Raw genomic sequence first — 23,769 nt, forward strand, 5'->3', positions numbered from 1 at the left:
AATAATAATAATAAATGGATGGGGGCTGTGACACAGAGAATAGATATGGCTGTGGCTAAAATGGATGAGGAGAATGACAAGACAATAGATGTAGATAGATGTGGCTGAAATAGATGAGGAGAATGACAGGAGAAAGAGAGAGGGAAATAGAGGAGGCAAGAGGCTGCAGGGAAATGGAAGGGATCACAGCACAGAAGTCCCTTACTTTGCTTTAAGGGTCATATGCAGTATTGGCATGCTAAAGATTTGATGATCTCATTGTGTTGCTTTAGAATGTGGCTCCATAGTGATATGAATGATTTTTTTTACAGTCAAAGACCAGCATCAATATAAGATATAACATAGGAAAATAAAATAATATACATAAAAATTGAGTCTGGATTGTCCAATGGGCAGCCTTTTCCTAACAATTTTCTTTGCACCTGTTTCAAATGTCAGGCCACTATTACCCAGGATTCACTTTGACCCCCATGTCCTTTCTTTGTCCATTCAGTATATATCTTGTTTTTCTGCTGTCATGGAGGAACTACTCTCATGGGACTTTACTACTCCTGGGATCACACTTCTTGTTTTTTTCAGTTGTGTATGAACTTTCTGAATGATAATTATTTGCCCCATAATTATCACGATTGTTGTGCTTGATCTGGAATGTTTGTGGAATTGCACCAGCTCACCAAAGACAGTTTGCTACAATAATTCTCTTAGGCTTCATGCTGTCTATAAGGGATCCTTTTAATACAATGTCTCCTTCAGAGAGTAAGGCACCCTCTTTAACTTAGATGCCTCATCACTGTGTAACAGAGATTAATTTGGAGTCTTTGGTTTTCTGAAGCTGGATACTGCATGAATCACAGTCGTCGTGTGTTGGTGAAAATGCATGGACCCAGATACAACATGCAAAATGCATGGGGCCAGATACAACATGCAAAGCCACTGACAGACGTTTGGCTCTCCCTCCTTTTCTTCTTTTCTGATAACTTCAGCAAGAGTTTGGGCTCCATTTGCAATTGGCAGCCAGAAATCCAATGCAATGCCCTTGCCTTCAGAGAAGATATTCTCATTGGGGAAATTATGTCCTTTACACTCAATAAAATGTCGTTAAACAACTTTCAGGAAGCAGAAAGTTCCCCCTACACAATGTGGTAAGCAGCTCTTAGCATAATTTGTCTAATTTGAATTTGTCTAATTTAATTCAAGTAAGTTTTGTTTTTATTATTGTACAGTACACTAAGAATGATAGCTGCTTCAGATATGCTATTCTTTCTTTGGGTGACTAGAGCTCCTAGCTGGTTATAGTAAAGTCAGCCCTCTGTATCCACAGATTCTGAATCCACGGAGTCAGTCATCCACAGCTTGGAAAACTTCACATTAACACACACACACAAATACAAAAAGCAAACCTTGATTTGGACATTTTATATGAAGGATATCATTTTACTATAAAAAAATAATAAACTAAAAAAATTATTCATATTTTCTCACCTCTCCCAGGTGGATCGAGGCGGGATTATAACCCAGTATATATATGTGTGTGCGTGTGTGTACACACACACACACACACATATATATATACACACAAAAAAAGTATAACAGTAAGATATATAGCATTTGACAGTTAAAGCAATTAAAACAATACAGTCAAAGCGATGGTGGGATAGAGTGTTCTAATCCTAAACAGAGGAATGGAACAGTATTTCTTATAGTAGATTGGATGGGTAGGATCACTGAAGAGATCTGTCTTAACTGCCTTCTTAAAAGCCTCCAAAGAGGTAATAAGAAAGATTTCTTCCGGGAGGCTGTTCCACAATTTAGGAGCCACTGCTGTAAAAGCTCTTTGAGACGTTGAGACTAGTCTAGTTCAGTGTAATTCCAGCAGATTTTTCCCAGATATCCTGAGAGTGCAGGGCGGATTATGTAGGGAGAGGCGTTCCCGCAATTAACTCAGGACCAAGCCATGTAGGGCTTTATAGGTAATAACGCATACCTTGTATTGCGCCCAGAAGTTAATTGGAAGCCAATGAAGATCTTTCAGGACTGGTGTTATATGGTCAAACCTCAAAGAACCAGTGACCAGTCTGGCTGCCATATTTTGGACTAATTGAAGGTTCTGAACTTGGTACAAGGGTAGCCCCTATGTAGAGCGCATTATAGAAATCAAGGTGTGACATTACCAGAGAATGTACCACTGCTTCAAGGTCCTTTTGGTCCAGGTAGGGGCACAGTTGGCGTATGAACCGAAGTTGGTACAAAGCACTCCTGGCTGTCACATTCACTTGAAACTGCGAACTTTCACCTCTATGGGAAGTATGATAACACCGCACTCCATGTCTCCGGATGATTTCAGAAGTGATTTAATTGTGTATTTCTGCACAAGGGATGTGGTATCACCCAACTGAAAACTTATGTTATTCTATTACTGACTTGTGGCATGTAGATGAACTAAAGTGATGTATGAGAACTCATGTGAACCTGAATTATAGACTTTAGCAGATCAAGTCACCTTCCCAGAGTTAGCTCAGCCCAGTAGACAGATAACAGCATGTCAATATGGTGATGCTCATGCTTCTACTGAGGCAATGTTCTGTATTTGAAAGCAAGACTATCATTCTAAGGGAATGGCACACAGCACCATTCTATATCACAGGGGGAGAAAACATCCAGATATACCAGTCTTGTGCTATGTATATGGTTCTATACCAAAACTCAGAGAAAGCAGGATGAAAACATTCATTCCATTTCCTGCAGTAGCTTTAAATATTGCTACATCATCGTTCCCAGTGTAATTAATATATATTTTCTAGCGTCAATTATTATATTGCCAAGTTCTCAGTGATACAAGTGATGGAAATAGTGCTTGATTCATGAAAGAAATTATGAGTAGTCCTTAATGAAAACAAAAATGACTATAGCAAAATCATGCCTTTTCTTATGTTTCTAAGTATCACATAAGGCAGCTTTTAAAATGGGACCACTTGCTTTGCAGATTCCTCCCTGCCCAAGATTGATCCATGAAAGAAATTTGAACTGATAACCACTTTCTCCTGTTATATCTTGTCTATGTTTCATTCACAAATGTATGTAAAATGCATCTTATTCAACCATGTTTTATAATTCTCAATTCAGGATGTTACCTAAAAACTACCAGCTTGTTCTTGCCTTTGATTTTGCCATTCATGAGATCAACGAGAATCACAAGTTGTTACCCAACATTACATTGGGATCAAAAATCGATAACAATGGATTTAGTTCCTGGAGAGCCATTGAGTCCACGCTGATCCTTCTGTTCATGGATCAAATGAATTTCCCAAATTACAAGTGTGTCTGGGACAAGAGACTCAAGGCCTTCATCACTGGGTTCAGCTCCCAGAATTCTCTCCAGATGGCCAACATCTTAAATATCTACAAAATTCCACAGGTAGGTTTCTTCATAGAGAGCCAGTGTGGCGTAATGGTTTCAGTGTTGGACTATTACTCTAGAGACCAGGGTTCAATTCCCCATGTGGACATGAAAGCCACTGGTGCCTTTGGGCAAGTCACATGCTCTCAGCCTTAAGAGAAGAGAATGGCAATCCTTCTCTTGCCAAGAAAACCCCATTAAAAGTTCACTTTAGGATTGCCATAAGTCAGAAATGACCTGAAAGCACACCACCATCACAACCGCAACAACAACAACAACAACAACAGGAGTATTTATGCATTATGCCTTAGTATAGATTTTAGGAACCAAGAGATATTTTTATATAAATTTTATCAGTTTTAAAAGAATATATAAAAACATACATAGAATCCATACAACCATATACAACCACATATTCATATCAAACTACAGTATATGTTCTATTCAGAACCTCTCATTCTAGAGGAATCTTTGGGGCCGGAGTCCAAACTGTCTTGTGGGAAATGACAGGGAGTATGTCTGAGCCAAAATATGAAATGGTACTTCTGGCTGGCCAAGCCAAAGCCCAACACATTTTATGTTTTACTAACACAGGACATTCCTTTTTTCTGAAAAAAGATAGGAACGCCAGAAAAATGAGCAAACAGAGAGATAACTAAAGTTACACCATTCACAAGAATGCTTTTGTTGGGCATTGAGGATCAGTAGGAACGATGTTCCAGTGCATTTTATACAACAGTTCATCCATATAATGCTTTCCAGACACTAACACAGACCTGAACAAAAATCACAGTCTGCCTTGCCTACTTTTCCAAGCATAGTAATAATAATAATAATAATAATAATAGTAATAATAGTAATAATAATAATAATAATAATAATAATAATTTATTTCTAGCCCGCCCAATCACAAAGAATCCGGGCGGGTTACAACAATAAAATACATCAAATTACAATAGAGGTTTTTTAAAAAATCAAACCTTTAACCTCCCCCTTCCCCCCCATTCCCAGTACTAAAACAGGATTAAACAGTAACAGTATAAAAACATTAAAGACATTAAAGACATTAAACAATAACAATAAAAAATAGGCAGAAACATAGGTGGGGACGAATAGACAGATGAGGGGACAAATATCTCTATATCTGGGGAGGGTAACTAAGTTGGAAAGGCATGCCAGAAGAGATCCGCCTTGAGTGCTTTCTTAAAAGCTGTCAGAGTGGAGATATTACGGATCTCCTCTGGCAGGTCATTCCATAGGAACTGATTTGGACAATAAAACAAAGCTTTCAGAAATGATTAGTATTCTATGTAGTGGATGGTAAAAGCCTTACAGTTTTAAAATGTGCCCAAATATGCTTCAGATGGTTTTCAAAAATGTATAGTTCTAAAACTGTTGAACATAGATGCATTTAGAAATATGGGAACAGACATATGTAGGAAATTCCATGCAGGGGGAAATAGAGTTTGAACCTGGATCAAGAATAAAGCTGGAAAAAGTTGGAAATAAAAATTGGACAACATTGGTGATCTAGGTTTTACACATCCGCCCATTCTTTCTGGTTAATGCTACAATGTGGTGTTTTCCTAGCTAAAAACTGCAGCTAAATGAGAATAGTACCAAGGCAAGAAGGTGATTGATGATAAAATTGTGTGTATCCATCCTAGGTCCCTTCTAGGGGGCTGCAACTTTGGGGTGTAGAGTAGGATCATTAATGATGTAGGTTTCATTTGCAAGGGTGATGATACTCTCTGCCAGGAAATATGAGGCACACTCTCTCAGCCTCAGAGGATAGCAATCACAACCCCACTCTGAAGATACTTGACAAGAAAACCTTGTAATAGGTTTGGTTTAAGGTTACCATAAGACAGACATGACATGAAGGCATACAACAACAAACACCAAAAATGTGTTGAACTTGTCCTGGGGTCTAATTCTGCACATCAGTTTCTCTCTCTGTTCTTGGGGCTCCTCTTCTCTCTGAAAATTATCTTTCTTCTCACAAATATTTTTATTTATACCCGGCTCTTCAGATACAAAGGCTCTCAGAGTGGCTTACCATTTTTTAACTGGACAGTTCCCTGCCCTCAGGCTTACAATCTAAAAAGACATAGCACAAAAGAAAGGGAAATATCCAGCTGTCTTCTGGCCTCTCTTCTGAGACAACCTGCATTAGCGAAAAGTAGTTTCAAAGAGAGATGTGATCAAGAAGGGGCTACTGGATAGGGATATTGTGTGTTCATATTTGTTGTTGTGTGCCTTCAGGTCATTTCCAACATACAGCAACTCTAACTAAGGCAAGCCTAGAACACAGTTTTCTTGGCCAGATTTGTTCAGAGCGTGTCTCCCAATGAGGCTGAGTGAATGTGGTTTGCCCAGGCCCACCCTGTGAGTTTCATAGGCGGGATACAGACCACCCAAAAAGAGCGGTCTGTCACCGGCCTGGTTTGCTCCACGAGGGAGACACAGCGGACAAACCACGCGGCTCCGTCACGGAGCAAAAAGAACCTGCAAAAAGCGAGTTCTTCTTGTGGCACCACAAAGGCGCCAGGACATGCAGACGCTATGCGTCCATCACATCAAAAGGGCAGCGCCCATGTGTACAGGGGGCCGCCATTTTGACGCCCCCGTCACATGCTAGGGGTGAGGCCGGTATGGACGGCCAACCCCTAGCACGTGACAGGGGCGGTGCATAGGCCCATTTAAATTGATCCATAATTTCACTATGCCATGCTGGTTCTTTCATATGATACATACAGATATACATGTCTGCAATTAAACGTCCAGGTATTCGGCAAACATTTTGCAAATTTGAATTTGGAGCCTCAGTTAATGAGAAATGTATGAGTAGACATTATGCAATTTCAAGTTATTTCTGACAGACCCAGCTCCATCAGGGATTGCCTGAAGGAAGAGACTCCTCCCTCCTTAACTGTCATCTTGGCCCGAGAGGGAGCTATCAGGCAGACCCAGCTCCATCAGGGATTGCCTGAAGGAAGAGACTCCTCCCTCCTTAACTGTCATCTTGGCCTGAGAGGGAGCGATGAGGCAGACCCAGCTCCATCAGGGATAACCTGAAGAACAGCTGTGTGGAGGGTGAATGGGGGGTAGAACAGTGGAATTACGATATAAGGGAAGGCAGGATCAATGCTTAATACCTATCCTGCCTTCCATCCACCCACCTAACCCAAAAGAACCGAGGGTCAATCCAACGGTACCACAGACCCTGTCTCTGCTTCTGTGCAATGCCAGGTCAATCAAGAATAAGACCCAAATTATTTACGATCTTTTGGAAGACAAGAACTGTGACCTGGCTTGCATTACAGAGACCTGGCTGGGGGCTGAGAGCAATGCAGTGTGGGCACAGGCTCTTCCAGCCGGGTATACTGTTAGGGAGCAGACCAGGACATGCGGGTGGTGGGGGGAGGTGTTGCTATAGTCCATAAAAATATTCTCACCTTAACCAGGAACCCCATCCAGAAAATGGACTTCATCGAGTGTATTTACCTGACCTTGAAGGCTAAGGATAGTCTGGGGATCCTGTTGGTCTACCGTCCACCCTGTGGGCTAACAGACTCCCTAGCTGAGCTGACACAGCTGGTCTCGGAACTGTTGCTGGAGTCTCCCAGACTTCTGGTTCTGGGAGACCTCAACATCCCTTTCGAGACCGGCTGACAAAATCTAACAGGTGCGGCTCGGGAGCTCATGGCTTCCATGATGGCCATGGGCCTATCCCAGTTAGTCTTGGGTCTGACACATTGCGCAGGTAATACACTCGATGTTGTCTTTAGTATGGACTGGGACACTCCGTGGGCAGAGGTAGGCAGTACCTCTGCTCTGTCATGGACAGACCATTACCTGGTTGAGGTTCGACTTAAGGCAACTACCCAAATCCCCCCCGGGGTGGAGGACCAATTAGGATGGTCCACCCTCGAAGGCAGATGGAACCCAAAAGGTTCCAAGAAGCCTTAGAAGGGCTTATGGTTGGATCTGATGGCGATTCTGTTGATGCCCTGACTAACATCTGGGACAACGATCTCTCCAGGGCTATACACAGTATCGCTCCTAAGCGTCCTTTCCGGCCTGCTACCAATAGAAAACCATGGTATACAGAAGATCTCCGGGAAATGAAGCGGCCCGCACAACGACTAGAATGCAGCTGGCAGAGACACCAGCGCTTATCCAAAAAGACACTCCATGAGGCTCGTTTGAAGTCATATGGAGTGGCAATAGACACAGCAAAGAACTCCTTCTATGCTGCGCATATTGTGTCTGTGGAGTCACGTCCAGCAGAGCTGTTCAGGGTGGTCAGGGAGCTGACTCAGCTTCCCCCCACCCTGAACCCTATTTTAGAACCAACTGTAGCCTGCTGTGACGATTTTAACAACTTCTTTGCAGATAAAATCTCTCGAATAAGGGCTGATCTTGATGCTGGCATTTCAACAGAAACTATAGAAGAGGTATCCAGAGCTTCTGTGGACTCTATTAAACTGGATCACTTTGAGTTTGTTCATACCAATGAAGTGGACAAGCTTCTTGGAAGTGTTAGGAAGACGACATGCTCTCTCGATCCCTGTCCTTCTTGGCTGACCGTCCAGGGTGGTGATGCTATAACATTACTGTTACAACGTATAATCAATGCATCATTCAGGGAGGGAAAATTTCCATCAAGTCTAAAACTAGCAACAGTTAAACCGTTGCTTAAAAAACCCTCCTTGGACCCCCTGGTAAGGAATAACTACAGACTGGTCTCATTGTTGCTATTTCTAGGTAAGGTGATCGAGAGAGCGGTCGCTGTCCAACTCCAAGCAGTCTTGGATGAAACCGATTATCTGGACCCATTTCAAACTGGATTTAGAGCGGGTTATGGAGTTGAGACTGCCATGGTCGCCTTAGTCGATGATCTCCGTCTAGGTATCGACAGGGGAAGTGTGACCTTGTTGGTGCTTTTGGACATCTCAGCGGCTTTCAATACCATTGACCATGGTATCCTTCTGGAACGCCTGAGAGAGCTGGGCATCAGGGGCACTGCGCTCCAGTGGTTCCGTTCCTACCTCTCGGGCAGATTCCAGATGGTGCAGTTGGGGGACACTTGCTCCTCTCAGAGGGAACTGACATCTGGTGTCCCTCAGGTAGCTATTTTGTCCCCCACTTTGTTTACCGCTGGGAGAGATCATCCGGAGACACGGGGCGCGGTGTTATCAGTACGTTGATGACAACTAAATATGCTTCTCTGTGTCTCCGACTGATGCATTGACTAAGGATGGCGTCTCTCCTCTGAATGCCTGCCTGGAGTCAGTAATGGGCTGGATGAGGGAAAACAAACTCAGCCTGAATCCAGAGAAAATGGAAGTACTGGTGATAGGTCCCCCAGGCCTTAGAAAGGAAATTTATCCACCTGTCCTGAACGGGGTCACACTTCCCCTGAAGGACGAAGTTCGCAGTTTAGGAGTACTTCTGGACTCGTCTCTGCAGTTGACATATCAAGTAGATGCAACGGTCAGAAGTGCTTGCTATCAACTTCAGTTGATACGCCAACTGCGGCCCTTTCTGGGCCAAAGGGACCTTGAAACTGTGGTACATGCTCTGGTAACCTCTCGATTAGATTTCTGTAATGCGCTCTACATGGGGCTACCCATGTACCAAGTCCGGAAGCTTCAATTAGTACAAAATATGGTAGCCAGATTAGTCACTGGTGTGTCCAGTTTTGACCATATAACACCTATCTTGAAAGATCTTCACTGGCTGCCCATTCACTTCCAAGCGCAATACAAGGTGTTGGTCACTACCTATAAAGCCCTACATGGCTTGGGCCCAAGTTACTTGAGGGACCGCATCTCCCCATATGATCCGCCCCGCACACTCAGAACATCTGGGAAGAACTTACTGGTAATTCCACCTTCCAAATATGTTGCCACATCCCAGATGGCCTTTTCAGTGTTGGCCCCACGGATGTGGAATGATCTACCTGAGGAGCTCCGTCTGACAAGCCCCCTAGAAACATTCAAAAAGAGGCTTAAAACTCTTCTTTTTTGTCAAGCCTTCCCCCCGAAGAATGAAGTTATCTACAATGTTGCCATCAATTCCCTGTTTACCCTTGAAGGCGAATGATTGTGCTTAGAGTTCTGTAATTGTATGGTTTTAATTGTCTGTACACCGCTTTGATCTGTGGAAAAGCGGTATATAAATAAAATTTATTATTATTATTATTATTATTATTATTATTAGACAAACCTAAGACTATCACTAGGATTTCTTGGCAAGATTTGATCAGCGGAGGTTTACATTTGCCTTCTTCTGAGGCTGAGAGAGTGTTACTTACCAGTGGTCACCCAATCCAATACTAACATCAACACTAAAATTCAACACTAAAACCAATAAACCACTCTGGCTCTCTAGAGTACAAGTTTATCTGAGATGACACACTAATATCTAGGAAAAGAGAATGTTTATTCAACATCAAAGAATTCTGTTTCTCATTTTTTAAACATATTTTACTTTTGTTTGGTTTTCCTTTTTCAGATCAGCAGTGGATCTTTTGATCCTGCTCTAAGTGATAAAACCCAGTTTCCCTCTTTCTTCCGGATGGTTCCGGATGAAGCCTCTCAGAATTCTGGCATTATTCACCTCCTGGAATATTTTGGGTGGAATTGGATAGGCCTCCTCATTCCAGAAGATGCAAGCGGTGAAAGATTTCTTCGTACCTTCAGTGCCAGCATCCAAGGGAGAGATATTTGTATTTCTTTTACCCAGTCCATACCTACAGTGACAGATTACATACCAAGTGTTCAAAAACAAATGAATACAGTTCTCCATGTTCTCTGGTCATACAAAATTAATGTAATTCTAGTCAGTGGAAATGTTCACTCTATGGAGGGTTTACGGTCAATTCTTGAAGGTTTGGAATATGATCACAAGTTGTCCATGGAGAGGGTTTGGATCACAACTGCTCAGTGGGATGTCACAACTGTTTTTGGTGGGGGAAGGTTTGCAGTAACATCCTTCAATGGCACCTTGGCCTTTGCCTTACACTCCAATGAGGTGCCTGGATTCCAGGAGTTTCTGCAGAACATAAATCCATTTCAGTCGGAGATTCATGAAATATATCCGTTCTGGCGTAGTGCATTTACTTGTTCATTCCCACTATATAACCTGAATTTCCCAAATGCAAGCAATTGCACTGGTGAAGAGAAGCTCAGCACCCTCCCAGGACCTATGTTTGAAATGAGGATGTGTGGCCAGAGCTACAATATCTACAATGCTGTCTATGCTGTAGCTCATGCGCTTCATGCTGCATATTCATTGCATGTGAAGCAGAAAGCACCAGTGACTGAGAAGAAGTGGAACCTTCTGAATGTTCAGCCCTGGCAGGCAAGTTAATATTTCTTAGGAAGCGTGATGCATTGCTTTATTGAAGCAAATTTTATTCATATACAAAACTTTAAGTTCTAGTGTATTTGCACAGGGTATCTGCCAGGGGTGTGCAATTGTCAAGGTCTGGAAGCCATGTTGGTTTTCCATGAGAACATGAAGAGGTACATAGTCATCCCACAACCTTTGAAATAAAATTAATATAAATTTGCACCCAAAAGCTTCCAAATACCCTTTTTAGGAATGGGAAGATATTTAATATTGTTATTTGGTAAAAATGGAAAAAGTTGAAAAAATGGAGTTTGTCATATAAAGACAGAACTATAAAAGCAAACCATTGTCAGGAAATAGAACAGAAACTCTTTGTTAAATGGGCTTATTGTCACATTTCAAAATGCTGGTCAAAAGTGGGCAAGGGGTGGGCGATGGGGAGGTATTGCCTTAGTCCATAAATGTGCCATCACTTTGGCCAGAAAACCTATCTGGAAAACAGATTACACTGAGTGCATTTACCTGACCCTGAAGGCTAGGGATAGTTTGGGGATTCTGTTGGTTTACTGTCCACTCCGTAACCTAACAGACTACCTGGCCGAGCTGACACAGCTGGTTTCGGAGCTGCTGTAGGAGTCTCCCAGGCTGCTTGTCCTGGGGGACCTCAACATCCCCTTTCAGGCCAGTTTATCAGAACTCACAGGTGCGGCTTGGGAGTTCATGGCCTCCATGACAGCCATGGGCCTATCCCAACTAGTCTCGGGTCCAACACATTGTGCAGGTAATACACTTGATGTGGTTTTTAGTAAGGATCAGGTACAGCCATGGGCAGAGGTAATACAGGCCTCTGCTCTGTCATGGATGGATCACTTTCTGGTCAAAGTGGGACTGAAGGCTAACACCTATATCCCCCTCGGGGGTGGAGGACCTATTAGAATGGTCCGCCCTCGAAGACTGATGGAACCCAAAAGGTTCCAAGAAGTCTTAGAGGGTTTTATGGCTGGGAATGATGGCGATTCTGTTGATGCCCTGGTCGATACCTGGAACAACAATCTTACCTGGGCTATAAACAGTATCGCTCCCAAGCGTCCTTTCCGGCCCACTTCAAATAAAAAACCCTGGTATACGGAAGATCTTGGTCAAATGAAGCGGGCCGTGCAACGACTAGAGTGCCGTTGGCGGAAACATCAGCTTTTGCCTGATAAGACACTCCATGAGACCCTATTGAAGGCTTATGGAGTGGCAATTGATGCAGCAAAGAGTTTATTCTATGCTGCACGAATTGCGTCTGCAGAGTCTCTTCCAGCAGAGCTGTTCAGGGTGGTCAAAGAGCTAACTCAACTGCCTCCCACCCAGAACCCATTATTAGAACCTTCTAAAGCCTGCTGTGATGCTTTTAATGACTTTTTTGCAGATAAAATCTTTCAGATAAAGGCTGATCTGGACGCGAACATTATAACAGAATCAGTAAGAGAGGTGTCCAGTGACTCCACAGATTTAGTTATTCTGGATCACTTTCACTTTGTAAATACTGATGAAGTGGACAAGCTCCTTGGAAGTGTGAAGAAGACAACGTGCCCTCTCGACCCTTGCCCATCATGGTTGACCGTTCGGGAGGGGGGGAATGGGATGAAAATGTTGTTACATCTTATAATTAATACATTCCTTAAAGAGGGAATTTTTCCATCTGAATTAAAACAAGCAATAGTCAAACCACTATTTTTTAAAAAACCTCTTTAGATTCCCTGATCAGAAATAACTACAGACCGGTCTCCCTGTTACCATTCTTGGGCAAGGTTATCGAGAAGGCAGTCTCCCTTCAACTCCAAGCTGTTTTGGATGAAACCGATTATCTGGACCCATTTCAAACCGGCTTCAGGGCAGGATACGGAGTTGAGACAGCCATGGTCGCCTTAGGCGATGATCTCCATCTGGGCATCGATGAGGGAAGTGTGACCTTGTTGATGCTCTTGGACATCTCAGCGGCTTTCGATACCATTGACCATGGTATCCTTCTGGAACGCCTGAGGGAATTAGGTGTTGGGGGCACTGTGCTTCAGTGGATCCGTTCCTACCTCTCAGGCAGATTCCAGATGTTGATGCTGGGGGACTCATGCTCTTCCAAAAGAGAGCTGACATCTGGCATCCCTCAGGGTGCCGTCTTGTCCCCCATGCTGTTTAACATTTACATGAAACCGCAGGGAGAGATCATCCGAAGACATGGGGTGTGTTGTTATCAGTACGCTGATGACACCCAAATTTATTTCTCTATGCTCTGACTGCTGCAGTGACTAAGGATGGCATTTCTCCTCTAGACGCATGCCTTGAGTCGGTAATGGGCTGGATGAGGGAAAACAAACTCAGGCTGAATCCAGAGAAAACAGAGGTACTTGCGATAGGTTCCCCAAGTCCAGGGATGGAGATTTGTCAACCAGTCCTGGACGGGGTCACACTTCCCCTAAAGGACAAAGTGCGCAGTCTGGGGTTTCTTCTGGATCCATCACTACAATTATCATCTCAAGTAGATGCGATGGCCAGAAGTGCCGGTACCAACTTTGGTTGATATGCCAACTGCGTCCCTACCTGGACCGAAAAAACCTTGAAGCAGTGGTGCATGCACTGGTAATCTCTCGTTTTTACTTCTGTAATGCATTCTACATGGGGCTACCTTTGTATCAAGTTCATAAACTTCAATTAATACAAAATGCAGCAGCCAGACTGGTCACCGGTACACTTAGGACTGACCATATAACACCAATTTTAAGATCTCTTCACTGGCTGCCGATTAGTTTCTGGGAGCAGTACAAAGTGTTGGTCATTACCTTTAAAGCCCTATACGGCTTGGGCCTGAGTTACTTGAAGGAACGCCTCTCCCTACAAAATCTGCCCCGCACTCTCAGAACAACAGGGAAGAACCTCTTGGACTGCCCGAAGACTATATTAAGATCTACTTCCCATAGGGCATTCACTGTGCTGGCTCCCAAATTGTAGAATGGCTTGCCGGAGGAGATCCGTCTCATTACAACCTTAGATGGCTTTAAGAAGGCAATCAAGACAGACCTCTACCGGCGAGCCTACCCCCCAGACCTGCTTTAACAGCTTAAGATGATACTCCACTCGGAACTTGATGAGGAACCAGAATTTGATATTGCACATGTACAGGTATTTTAATGTGTTTTTAAATTTTGTTTTGTATAATGAGAATGTATTTTAACTATGTGTAAATTTATATATGTGCTGTTCTCCTGCCTCGATCCGTAGGAAGAGGCGGGATATATAAATAAAAATTATTATTATTATTATTATTATTATTATTATTATTATTATTATACCATACAGAACCCTCTGTAGCTTTAGCCCAGACTATTGGAATGGCCATATCTCCCCATTTCAACTGCTTGGGATATGAAACCTTTCTCTCAATCCCTCCACCATTACGTTTGGTGAGAAAATGTATGAAACTCTTTTAAGCACTCCACAACTGTTTTAATAGCAATAGCAAGTACATTTCGATACAGCTTATCAGTGCACTTAAGCACTCGCTAAGCGGTTACAAAGTGTAAGCTAATTGCCCCCAACAATCTGGGTATTCATTTTAGTGACCTCAGAAGGATGCAAGCCTGAGTCGAGATTGAGCCCTTTCACTGGTATTGAACTCACATCCTTATAGTTTGTGAGTGGCAGCAGTACAGAATTTAACCACAGCACCACCATTGCTTAGCTTTAATACGATAGAGATTTGCATGGGTTAGTTACTATTTAATGCTATGTCTGATTTGTTTGAAATTAATTTATTTTAGTAGTTCCTGCACTAGTAGAAAGGGATAGATAGATAGATAGATAGATAGATAGATAGATAGATAGATAGACAGACAGACTGACTGACTGATAGATTGGTAGTCAAATTCCTTTTCCCACCAGCTAACCAAATTTATCAACCATTTGTTGTCTACTTCAGCTTCGCTCACTTCTGAGATACATCCGTTTTAATAACAGTGCTGGCGAGGAAATTTATTTTGATGAGAGTGGAGACCTGGCATCTGCTTTTGACATTATCAACTTGGTCACATTCCCTAATCAATCTTTCCAGAAAGTTCAAGTTGGAAGAATGGACCCACAGGCTCCCGTGGGCAAAAGGTTCACCATCAATGGAAGCAATATTGTGTGGAATCACAAATTTGAAGGGGTGAGGATATTTAAAGAAAAAGGGCAAACTTAAAAGGATGTGACATTTTCCAAGTTGTTGAGTATCCAAAGTCAGATACCGTCTAGAGGTCACATTTGATGCAGAGATTAACTTTGGTCCCGAAAAATTAGCAGCCACTCAAAACATTTTAGTGCATCTTTGTAAGATATGGAAAAATTATCTGCCTTTCAGGAATGAGTTTTCCTCCCAAATTAGATGACATAACATCACTCCATTACTCTCCATGGAACACTAAGGGTGGACCTACACTGGCCAGAATTCTCTGGGCTGATCTCAAAGTATTCCAGTCTGGAAGCCTCTCCAAATCTCCCCCCATTACCTGGGCACTCCAGTGTGATGCTGGGTAGCTGCCTACATATGTGTCCCACTATGCCTGCCACCATCACTCCCATGGGTCACTCTCTCTGAGGTTGAAAACTAGGTTCCCAATGTCAATCACATGCCTTGTGACTTCAGAGAAAGTGACAGCTGCCAGTGGTGGGAGCATAGATCGTTTGAGTTAAAGCAACTGAAGCTGGACATAATAACCCTGAAGACAGTGACTTTGTTTCCATCCTGAATATCACAATAAAGATATTACTACATAATGGACTTTAGAATCCATCTTTTTGCTTCCATTTAGATGCTACCCAAAGCCAGGTGTGTTCAGAAATGCCATCCTGGAAACAACAGGATTGTCCAACAGGGGAACCACATATGTTGTTACGACTGTGTTTCTTGTGCTTCTGGAAGGATTTCCATCCACTTTGGTAAGGAAAAGAACATAATGTAATACAATAGGACCTTGATATGTTGTTGGGGTTTGGTTCCAGGACGCCCCTGTAGATACCAAAATCCATAGATGCTCAAGTCCCATTATATACATTTGCTCAGTAAAATAGTGCCCTTTATATAAGATGGTAAAATCAACATTGGCTTTTGGGATATTTTTTCATTTTTTTTCCAAAAGTTGTGGTTTGTTGAATCCATGGATGCAAAATGCTTGGATAAGGAGGGCCAACTATACTTTTTCTTTTTCTATTTTGAGGACTAGTCTAGGTATTTTCTGTTTAAGAAACAAAACAAATACATATATTTACGAAAAGGCTTCTCTTTCAGCTTGGACATATGAGATCATGTGCAATATACAGTAGTTGGAGTTTAAAGTTTAGGGGAGATGGTGGTTTAGTGCTTAAGATGCCAGTTCTGGTGATCATAAGGTCAGAAGGTTGGCAGTTTGAGGCTGAAGCACCGTGTGTTGGAGTGAGCTCCCATCCCTAGTCCCAGTTTCTGCCAACCTAGTAGTTCTAAAGCATGCAAATGCAGGTAGATGAATAGGCACAACTTTAATGGAAAGATAACAGCATTCCATATGGTTATGCTGGATATATGACTACCGGAGTCATCTTTGGACAACGCTGGCTCTTCGGGTTAGTAAAAGAGATGAGCACCGCCCACTACATTCGGTTATGATTCAACATTCATGTCAAGGGGAAACCTTTTCCTTTTAAACTTAAGAACCAAACCCATCGATGATCACTTGTTGAAATTCCAAAATACGTCCTGTAAAAAAAAAAAAAAATCCCAAGCAGTCAATCATAATTTTATTGTAATTAAAAAACAATTTTACTGTAACAATTACAAAAATCAGATTTTCTTGCAAGCATAAGGTATTTGCATGCAAGCATAAGGAGAAAGCCAATAATTTAGCAGTTCTAAAAGTTATATCTTTGTTACAGTCAGCCAACAAAAAGCACAGTTTTTCCAGGGGTAACTAATCTGTTACCCCAGTCATCAATGGGGAGATATGGAATTCAACAAACATTCAAGTCCAATAACCACTCCAAAATTTCTTTCCCTGGTAGATCATTGCCTGGGAGGGCGGCGCCACAATAATACATGAGCCACATGTGGAGGAAAGGCCACAACTTTATTAATGCAAAACCAGCAACCAAAGGTAGGGTTGGCCAAAAGCATGAGGTCTGGATCATCATACAACCCACTGCTGTAAGATACTAGGCAGTCATATATCAGCAAGACATCGGGATGAGCTAGGGGCTAATGGAATGCCCTCTCTTATCGATGCAACCTACTGATTGCATTTAATAATAAAGCCCCTAGTCACTAGGAAGCGATGTCACGTTATGGCTCCCGCAATGGCCACAACACATGCCCTCATCACTCCCATGTCCCATAGGGACTCCCGATATAGTGCTACGCAACCCTATAGACCATGCCCACCAGATCCAGACCCTCTGCTGGCGCCCCGAAGTTGTGACAAAAAACACCAGCACCCTAGGGAGGGCGGGTGGGCGAGCTGAGCAGAAAATGGCACTGAGTGCTGGACCATGCGGCCTTAAATAGGCCAAGCAAAGGTGGGGGCTGGGAAGGGAGTCGCCCCGCCCCCAGAGCAGCCTCCCAATTAGCTGCCCCGGAGGACTGGGGCAACCAACAAGAGGGGCTATCCACCTCCCAGAGCAGCCATCTGGGGGTGTAAGTCCCTCCCTTTCCCTCCCCATCCACCAATCACAGGCAAGCACGCCCCAGCAGTGCATTCTCAGGCGTGCACAGCCCTGCGTGGCTGCTCCGGCAGCAACACGGCCTGCCCGCAGAGTCGGGCGGCTGACTTTTTCCTACATGAGATGGTTTACTAATTTGTGACTTTCTTGATTCTGGATTAGTGTGGGGAAAATCCTGAGTTAATTTAGATTGGATCTGGGAACTCACATCCTCTCCATCTCTCAACTCAAAAATGCATTGAAAATGTGCATTTTCAGAGTAATTAAAAAAAGTATATAGTATCAGATGGACTGAGAAACAGGAATGAAGGGACTATGTGTGAAAACACCCATAAGTCTCTTTGATGAGAAACAGATTGTTTTCTAAATGTCTCATCATAAAAAAAAAATGATGTTCTGAACAAATGCACATTTTGCTAATACTGAAACTTTTGTTATGGATTTCAGACGCAAACGAATGTGAAAGGTGTCCAGAAGATCAATATCCAAATAAAGGGAGAAATCAATGCATCCCAAAAGTGGTTACCTACTTGTCCTACACAGAACCCCTAGGAGCAACCTTGGCTTCCTCTGCTCTTTTCCTTTGCGCAATCATCATTGTGATAATGGGGATTTTCATTTATCACAGGATCACTCCCATAGTTAAAGCCAACAACTGGTGTGTCACCTGTGTTCTGCTCATTTCACTGTTGCTCTGTTTTCTGTGCTCCTTTCTTTTCCTTGGAAAACCTACAAACGTCTCCTGCATACTCCGGCAAACAGTATTCAGTAACATTTTCACCATTGCAATTTCTTGCATGTTGGCCAAAACCATCACTGTTGTGCTGGCCTTTATGGCTACAAAGCCAGGGAACAAAATTAGGCAATATGTAGGGATGAAGCTGGCAATATTGGTCATTCTTTTTTGCTCTCTCATTCAAATTAGCATCAGTGCAGTGTGGCTGACAACTTCTCCACCATTTGCAGAGGCTGACCTGCATTCCCAGCCAGCAGAGATTATATTGCAATGCAATGAGGGCTCAGACCTCATGTTCTACCTTGTCCTGGGCTTCATGGGACTTCTGTCCTTCACCAGTTTCACTATTGCATTCTTTGCCAGGCAGTTGCCTGACTGTTTCAATGAAGCCAAGCTGATCACCTTCAGCATGTTGGTGTTCTGCAGCGTTTGGATTTCCTTTGTCCCAAGTTACCTGAGCACTAAAGGGAAATATATGGTGGCTGTGGAAGTCTTCTCTATCTTGGTTTCAACTTTTGGCTTACTGGCTTGCATGTTCTTCCCTAAATGCTACATTCTTTTATGGAGACCTGAGCTCAACACAAGAGAGCAGCTGATCAGGAAAAAGAAGTGACAATTTGGCAAAGTTCTCTGTTATATTTTATGCATGGCCTGTTTAATATTCCTGATTCTTTTTAAATAAGAGGAGCTGACAGGGAAGTGTTCAGAAGTACCTCAAGGTTGCAGATGTAATGAATGACCATCTTCATATATTTTAAACACCATTTCTTTCATTTTGCCACTTCAATATTGTTGGAACAGTAACAAGCTCTACACTTGAGCATTATAGGGTTAATAACCATTACAGGGTTATTTTTTTTTTATTAGATCAAGATATAACATAAATGTCATATACAAAAAAAGTAATAAAAGCAAATAAACTTTACACTTTATAAATTCTTGATCTGATTTTGTCTATTTCTTCTCCCAACATGTTACCCCCAGTCCCCCCCTCTCTGCTATAAGATTCGTCGCATGAAACGGCATTGTTATTGTCAAGCAATCATAAATAACTCTCTTGCTTTTAAATGTTATCAAATTAAACTTGGATATTTTCATAATCAGAGTTTGAACTTTGGCAATTAACTTTTTTTCCTCCATTCATTGACACAGATTACAGAAATCATCTCTAATTATTATATAGAAGATAATGGTAGTGTTTTATGTTAATGTTGGCTTACAACCTGTATTTCGGTATTGTATAGGACTTTTCCTTTATTTCCGTATTATTATCCCTCTTAAATCCTCATTATGTATTAATTTTCACAAATTCATACAATTTTTTCCATTTGTCTTCCCAGTCAGCATTGTGGCTATTCCCTTGGTCAAGGGTCTGGTGCATCTTGGCACCTTCCTCACTCCACCACTAACATACCGGGGTTAATGGAGAGCTACTGAGAACACAGATGACCTACAGCTGTATAAGCATAGCTCTAAACAACTTAGACAGGGAATTTGAGAATGGCTATGTGGCTGCTGAAGGGTACTGGTGCACATTTGTGTTCCTTTGAAGGCAAGGACAGAAATGGTACATCATGATATTTAGGGCATTTATGAAGCCTAAATAGGGAAAGGGTGGGATGGATTGCATAAATCTCCCTGAACCATCAACTGCTTCTGTAGTTTCAGTCTGCCAGCCTCCCAACATGGAAGTTGAGGATTTCACCTTACCCACTCTCCCCTTCCTGCTTGTTATTTCTAAGCATCTTGTTTTCTTTCATTGCTCCTCACTTTCTTTTCTTGTCTTTTCTACTCCTTCCTTTTCTTTTTTAAAAAAATATTTCATGTTCTCATTTCTCTAGAATTGTGTTAAAATTTTAAAAGTAAATAAATAAAAGTAAATCATGCTGAGTGGGGCATGGAGCAGGAAGGTAGTGTTAAAGAGGGAATGAGAAACACCATGTGTGGGACTGTCAGTGACTCTCATCGCACTATTGAAAAGAGGTGTGATCAGAAAGAAAACCCATGTCTAGTATGTTTCTGTTTATTTAAATAAAATGATTGTGGCAGGACTGAGGTGAGACCAAGAGTCGTGTGATAAAGTCGTCATTGTATGCTTTGTCCAGAAGGCTTCTGGAACACATAGGAATTCTGGACCCAGTTCCCTGGTTGGCATTGTGACATGGCCCTCTTTATATGCATTGAGGTTACCTTTTAGCTCGCCCTTATAGAAGGCCCCTCCTCAATGGCACCTGTCCTGCTTGCACCCTTTATACACTTTCCCTAAATGTATAAGGGCTGGGGTTCCCAGTGTCTTCCTCTTATAAGTTTAATATCCTAGGTAGAGTGTTTATTTGTACCTATATAATAATAATAAAAAATTTATTTATGTTTTCCCACCTCTCGCAGGTGGATTCAGGCAGGAGTACAACCTGTTATAAATATACAAATACAAAGCACAACAATCAAATACATAAGCAATAAAATACACAAGCACTTAACGATTAAAAACAAGCTATCAAAAAGCAACAGTGGGATAAAGATATTCCAATCCTGATCAAAAAGATGGATCCATGTGTCTTATACAAGATCAGTGGGTATGCTCGCCGGAAAAGATACGTCTTAACTGCCCACTTAAAGGTCTCCAAGGAGGTAGTAAGATGGATCTCTTCCGGGAGACTGTTCCACAGTCTTGCAGCGACTATGGTGAAAGCTCTTTGGGAAATTGAGGCTAGTCTAGTCGTTTTTAATTCCAGCACGTTCTTCCCCGATATTCTGAGAGTGTGCTGCGGATTATATAGGGAGAGGCATTCCCTCAAGTAACTCGGGTCCAAATCATATAGGGCTTTAAAGGTAATAACCAACACCTTGTATTGCACCCAGAAGCAATTTGGCAGCCAGTGAAGATCTTTTAAAATTGGTGTTATATGGTCAAACCTTGAAGAACCAGTGACCAACCTGGCTGCCATATTTTGAACTAATTGAAGCTTCTGAACTAGGTACAAGTAGAGCACATTACGGAAATCAAGATGAGAGATTACCAGAGCATGTACCACTGCTTCAAGGTCTTTTCGGTCCAGGTAGGGATGCAGTTGGCATATCAACCAAAGTTGGTACCAAGCACTCCTGTCCGTCACATCTACTTGAGATGACAACTGTAGAGACCGATCCAGGAGTATTCCCAAACTGTGATCCTGTCCAGGAGAGGTTGACAAAATTCCATCCCTGAACTTGGGGTACCTATTGCAAGTACCTCCGTTTTCTCTGGATTCAACTTGAGTTTGTTTCCCCTCATCCAGCCCATTACCGACTCAAGGCAGGCATTCAGAGGAGAGAGGCCATTCTTAGTCACTGCAGCAGTCGGAGGCAAAGAGAAACATATTTGGGTGTCATCAACATACTGATAACACCGTGCCCCATGTCTCTGGATGATCCCTCCCAGCGACTTCATGTAAATGTAAAACAACATGGGGGACAGAAGGGCGCCCTGAGGGACACCAGATGTCAGCTCTCTCTTAGAAGAGCAACTGTCCCCCAGTATCACCATCTGGAATCTGCTCGAGAGGTAGGAATGGAGCCACTGGAGCGCAGTGCCTCCAATTCCTAACTCCCTCAGAAGGATACCATGGTCTATGGTATCGAAGGCCACTGAGATGTCCAAGAGCACCAGTAGGGTCACACTTCCCCTGTCAATGTCCAGACAGAGATCATCGACTAAGGCGATCATGGCCATCTCTACTCCGGATCCCGCTCTGAAGCTTGTTTGAAATGGGTCCAGATAGTGGGCTTCATCCAAGACAGCCTGGAGTTGGAAGACAACTGCCCTCTCGATCACTTTGCCCAAGAATGGTAAAAGGGTGACCGGTCTGTAATTGTTTCTCACCAGGGGGTCCAGGGAGAGTTTTTTAAAGAGCGCTAATTTTAATTTTGATGGAAATTTGTAGTAGTAATATTTTAACAGCATCCTCTCCCTGGGCGGTCAACCATGATGGGCAAGGATCGAGAGGGCATGCTGTCCTCCTTAACTAGCATTCACTCAGGCAGTAGTTCCAGTAGTTCCATTCCTGCATAATGAGACAATTTCTAGAAGGCGTAGCTCTGGATTCTTGTTGAGCTCCTTAGAAATGGTGTCTCAGTCTGAACTGACTACCATTTTTATCTGCTGTGTCATTTACCATCAAGATGAAACTACTGGATGAGGTCATTTGGGAATCTAAGAGTTTGAAGTGTCACCAAGAGGCAGCTAAGACCCACATGTCTGGATGAAGCCCAAGGAACTAAGTGCTCAGAAGTTAGGGAAATGGTTGGAGTAATAGAAAAGTAGATTTGCATCAATTAGCTGATGGTGGAGGAGAGGACAGGAAGGAAGGGGCAGAATCTTGTCCTTCCCTGTAGCTTCAGACAAAAGCAAACTGCTATAGCCTCTCCCAGCTCATGTGTTCCTACTCATCAATAACTTTTGTCATCCTGACAACACTCTGATATTTCTTGTTCATCTGTGCCCCAGTGTGAAAATCTGTGAAATGTTGGGAGGTATGCATTAGGATCAATGAAGGAATTGGCAAGAAGGAGGAGGAGCTCATTTTAAAGGTAGCATCAGTGTTGCACAGAGAAACTACCAGTCTAATGTGAGGCTTTCAGAAAGCTACATTGATTGATGAAAGAGGGGAAAAAGAGGAGGTGAGAGGCCATAGGAAAATGGGAGATACCATGGTACAGAGGTTCCTTACTTTGGCTTCAAGAGTCTTTGGCAGTGTTGACATACTAAAGATTTTATGATCTCATTGTGTTGTTTCACAGTGTGACTCACTACTGAATCTGGATTGTCCAATGGGCAGCCTTTTCCACACAATTTTATTGACACCTATTTCAAAAGACAGGCCACTAGTACCCAGGATTCACTATGACCCCTGTGTGTGTCACGTGATCTTTATTTATTTATTTATTCATTCATTCATTCATTCATTCATTCATTCATTTAATCTATACCATGCTTTTCTGCTGTTATGGAGGAACTACAGTCATGGGATTTTACTAGGCCTTGGATTGCACTTGTTATTTTTCCAGTTGTGCATGAACTTTCTGAATGATAATTATTTGCAGTGATTAATCTGAAATACCTGTGGAATTGCAACTGCTCACCAAACACAGCTCTCTAACTGAATTCTCTTGGGCTTCATGCTGTCTATAAGGATCCTTTTTAAGACAATATCTACTTGAGGTGGCAGGGCACCCTGTCTAACTTGGATACCTCATCACTGAGTGCCAGAGATTAATTTGGAGCCTTTGGTTTTCTGGAGATCGATACTGCAGGAAATCACAGCAATAGTGTGTTGGGGAAAATGCACAGATCCAGATGCGTCTGGATGCAACACGAAAAGCCACAGGCAGACATTTGGCTGTTCTTCCTTTTCATCTTGCCTGGTACCTTCAGCAAGAATTTGAGGTTCATGTGCAACTGGCAATGTCCTTGGCTCCAGTGCAATATCTTTGGCTCCAGAGAAGATATTCTCATTGGGAACATTGTGACGTATGCATTCAATAAAATGTCATTAAACAACTTTCGGGAAGCAGATAGATCCTCCTACAC

The 23,769-nt window shown here is 42.6% G+C and overlaps 1 protein-coding gene across 1 annotated transcript; it reads left to right on the forward strand.

The window, feature by feature from the left end:
• The first annotated feature begins 10,321 nt into the window (after positions 1-10,321).
• On the forward strand, positions 10,322-18,813 carry LOC149303908 (vomeronasal type-2 receptor 26-like). The gene is made up of 4 exons (XM_089480865.1): positions 10,322-10,768; positions 14,718-14,945; positions 15,589-15,715; positions 17,912-18,813. The coding sequence occupies exons 1-4, from the start codon at positions 10,322-10,324 to the stop codon at positions 18,811-18,813; spliced, it is 1,704 nt and encodes a 567-aa protein (XP_089336991.1).
• The last annotated feature ends 4,956 nt before the right edge of the window (positions 18,814-23,769 follow it).

Source organism: Sceloporus occidentalis, unplaced genomic scaffold, assembly GCF_023333645.1.
Source record: "Sceloporus occidentalis isolate IW3139 unplaced genomic scaffold, rSceOcc1.0.p SCAF_14, whole genome shotgun sequence".
Taxonomy (NCBI): Eukaryota; Metazoa; Chordata; class Lepidosauria; order Squamata; family Phrynosomatidae; genus Sceloporus; species Sceloporus occidentalis.

What these genes read in the sequence shown, in the direction of transcription:
- LOC149303908 (XM_089480865.1), top strand. Translation starts at nt 10,322, where the DNA reads ATGGAGAGGGTTTGGATCACAACTGCTCAGTGGGATGTCACAACTGTT. An exon ending in GGAATCACAAATTTGAAGGG is followed by an intron (nt 14,946 to 15,588) that starts GTGAGGATATTT and finishes GCTTCCATTTAG; the next exon opens with ATGCTACCCAAAGCCAGGTG. An exon ending in AAGGATTTCCATCCACTTTG is followed by an intron (nt 15,716 to 17,911) that starts GTAAGGAAAAGA and finishes TATGGATTTCAG; the next exon opens with ACGCAAACGAATGTGAAAGG.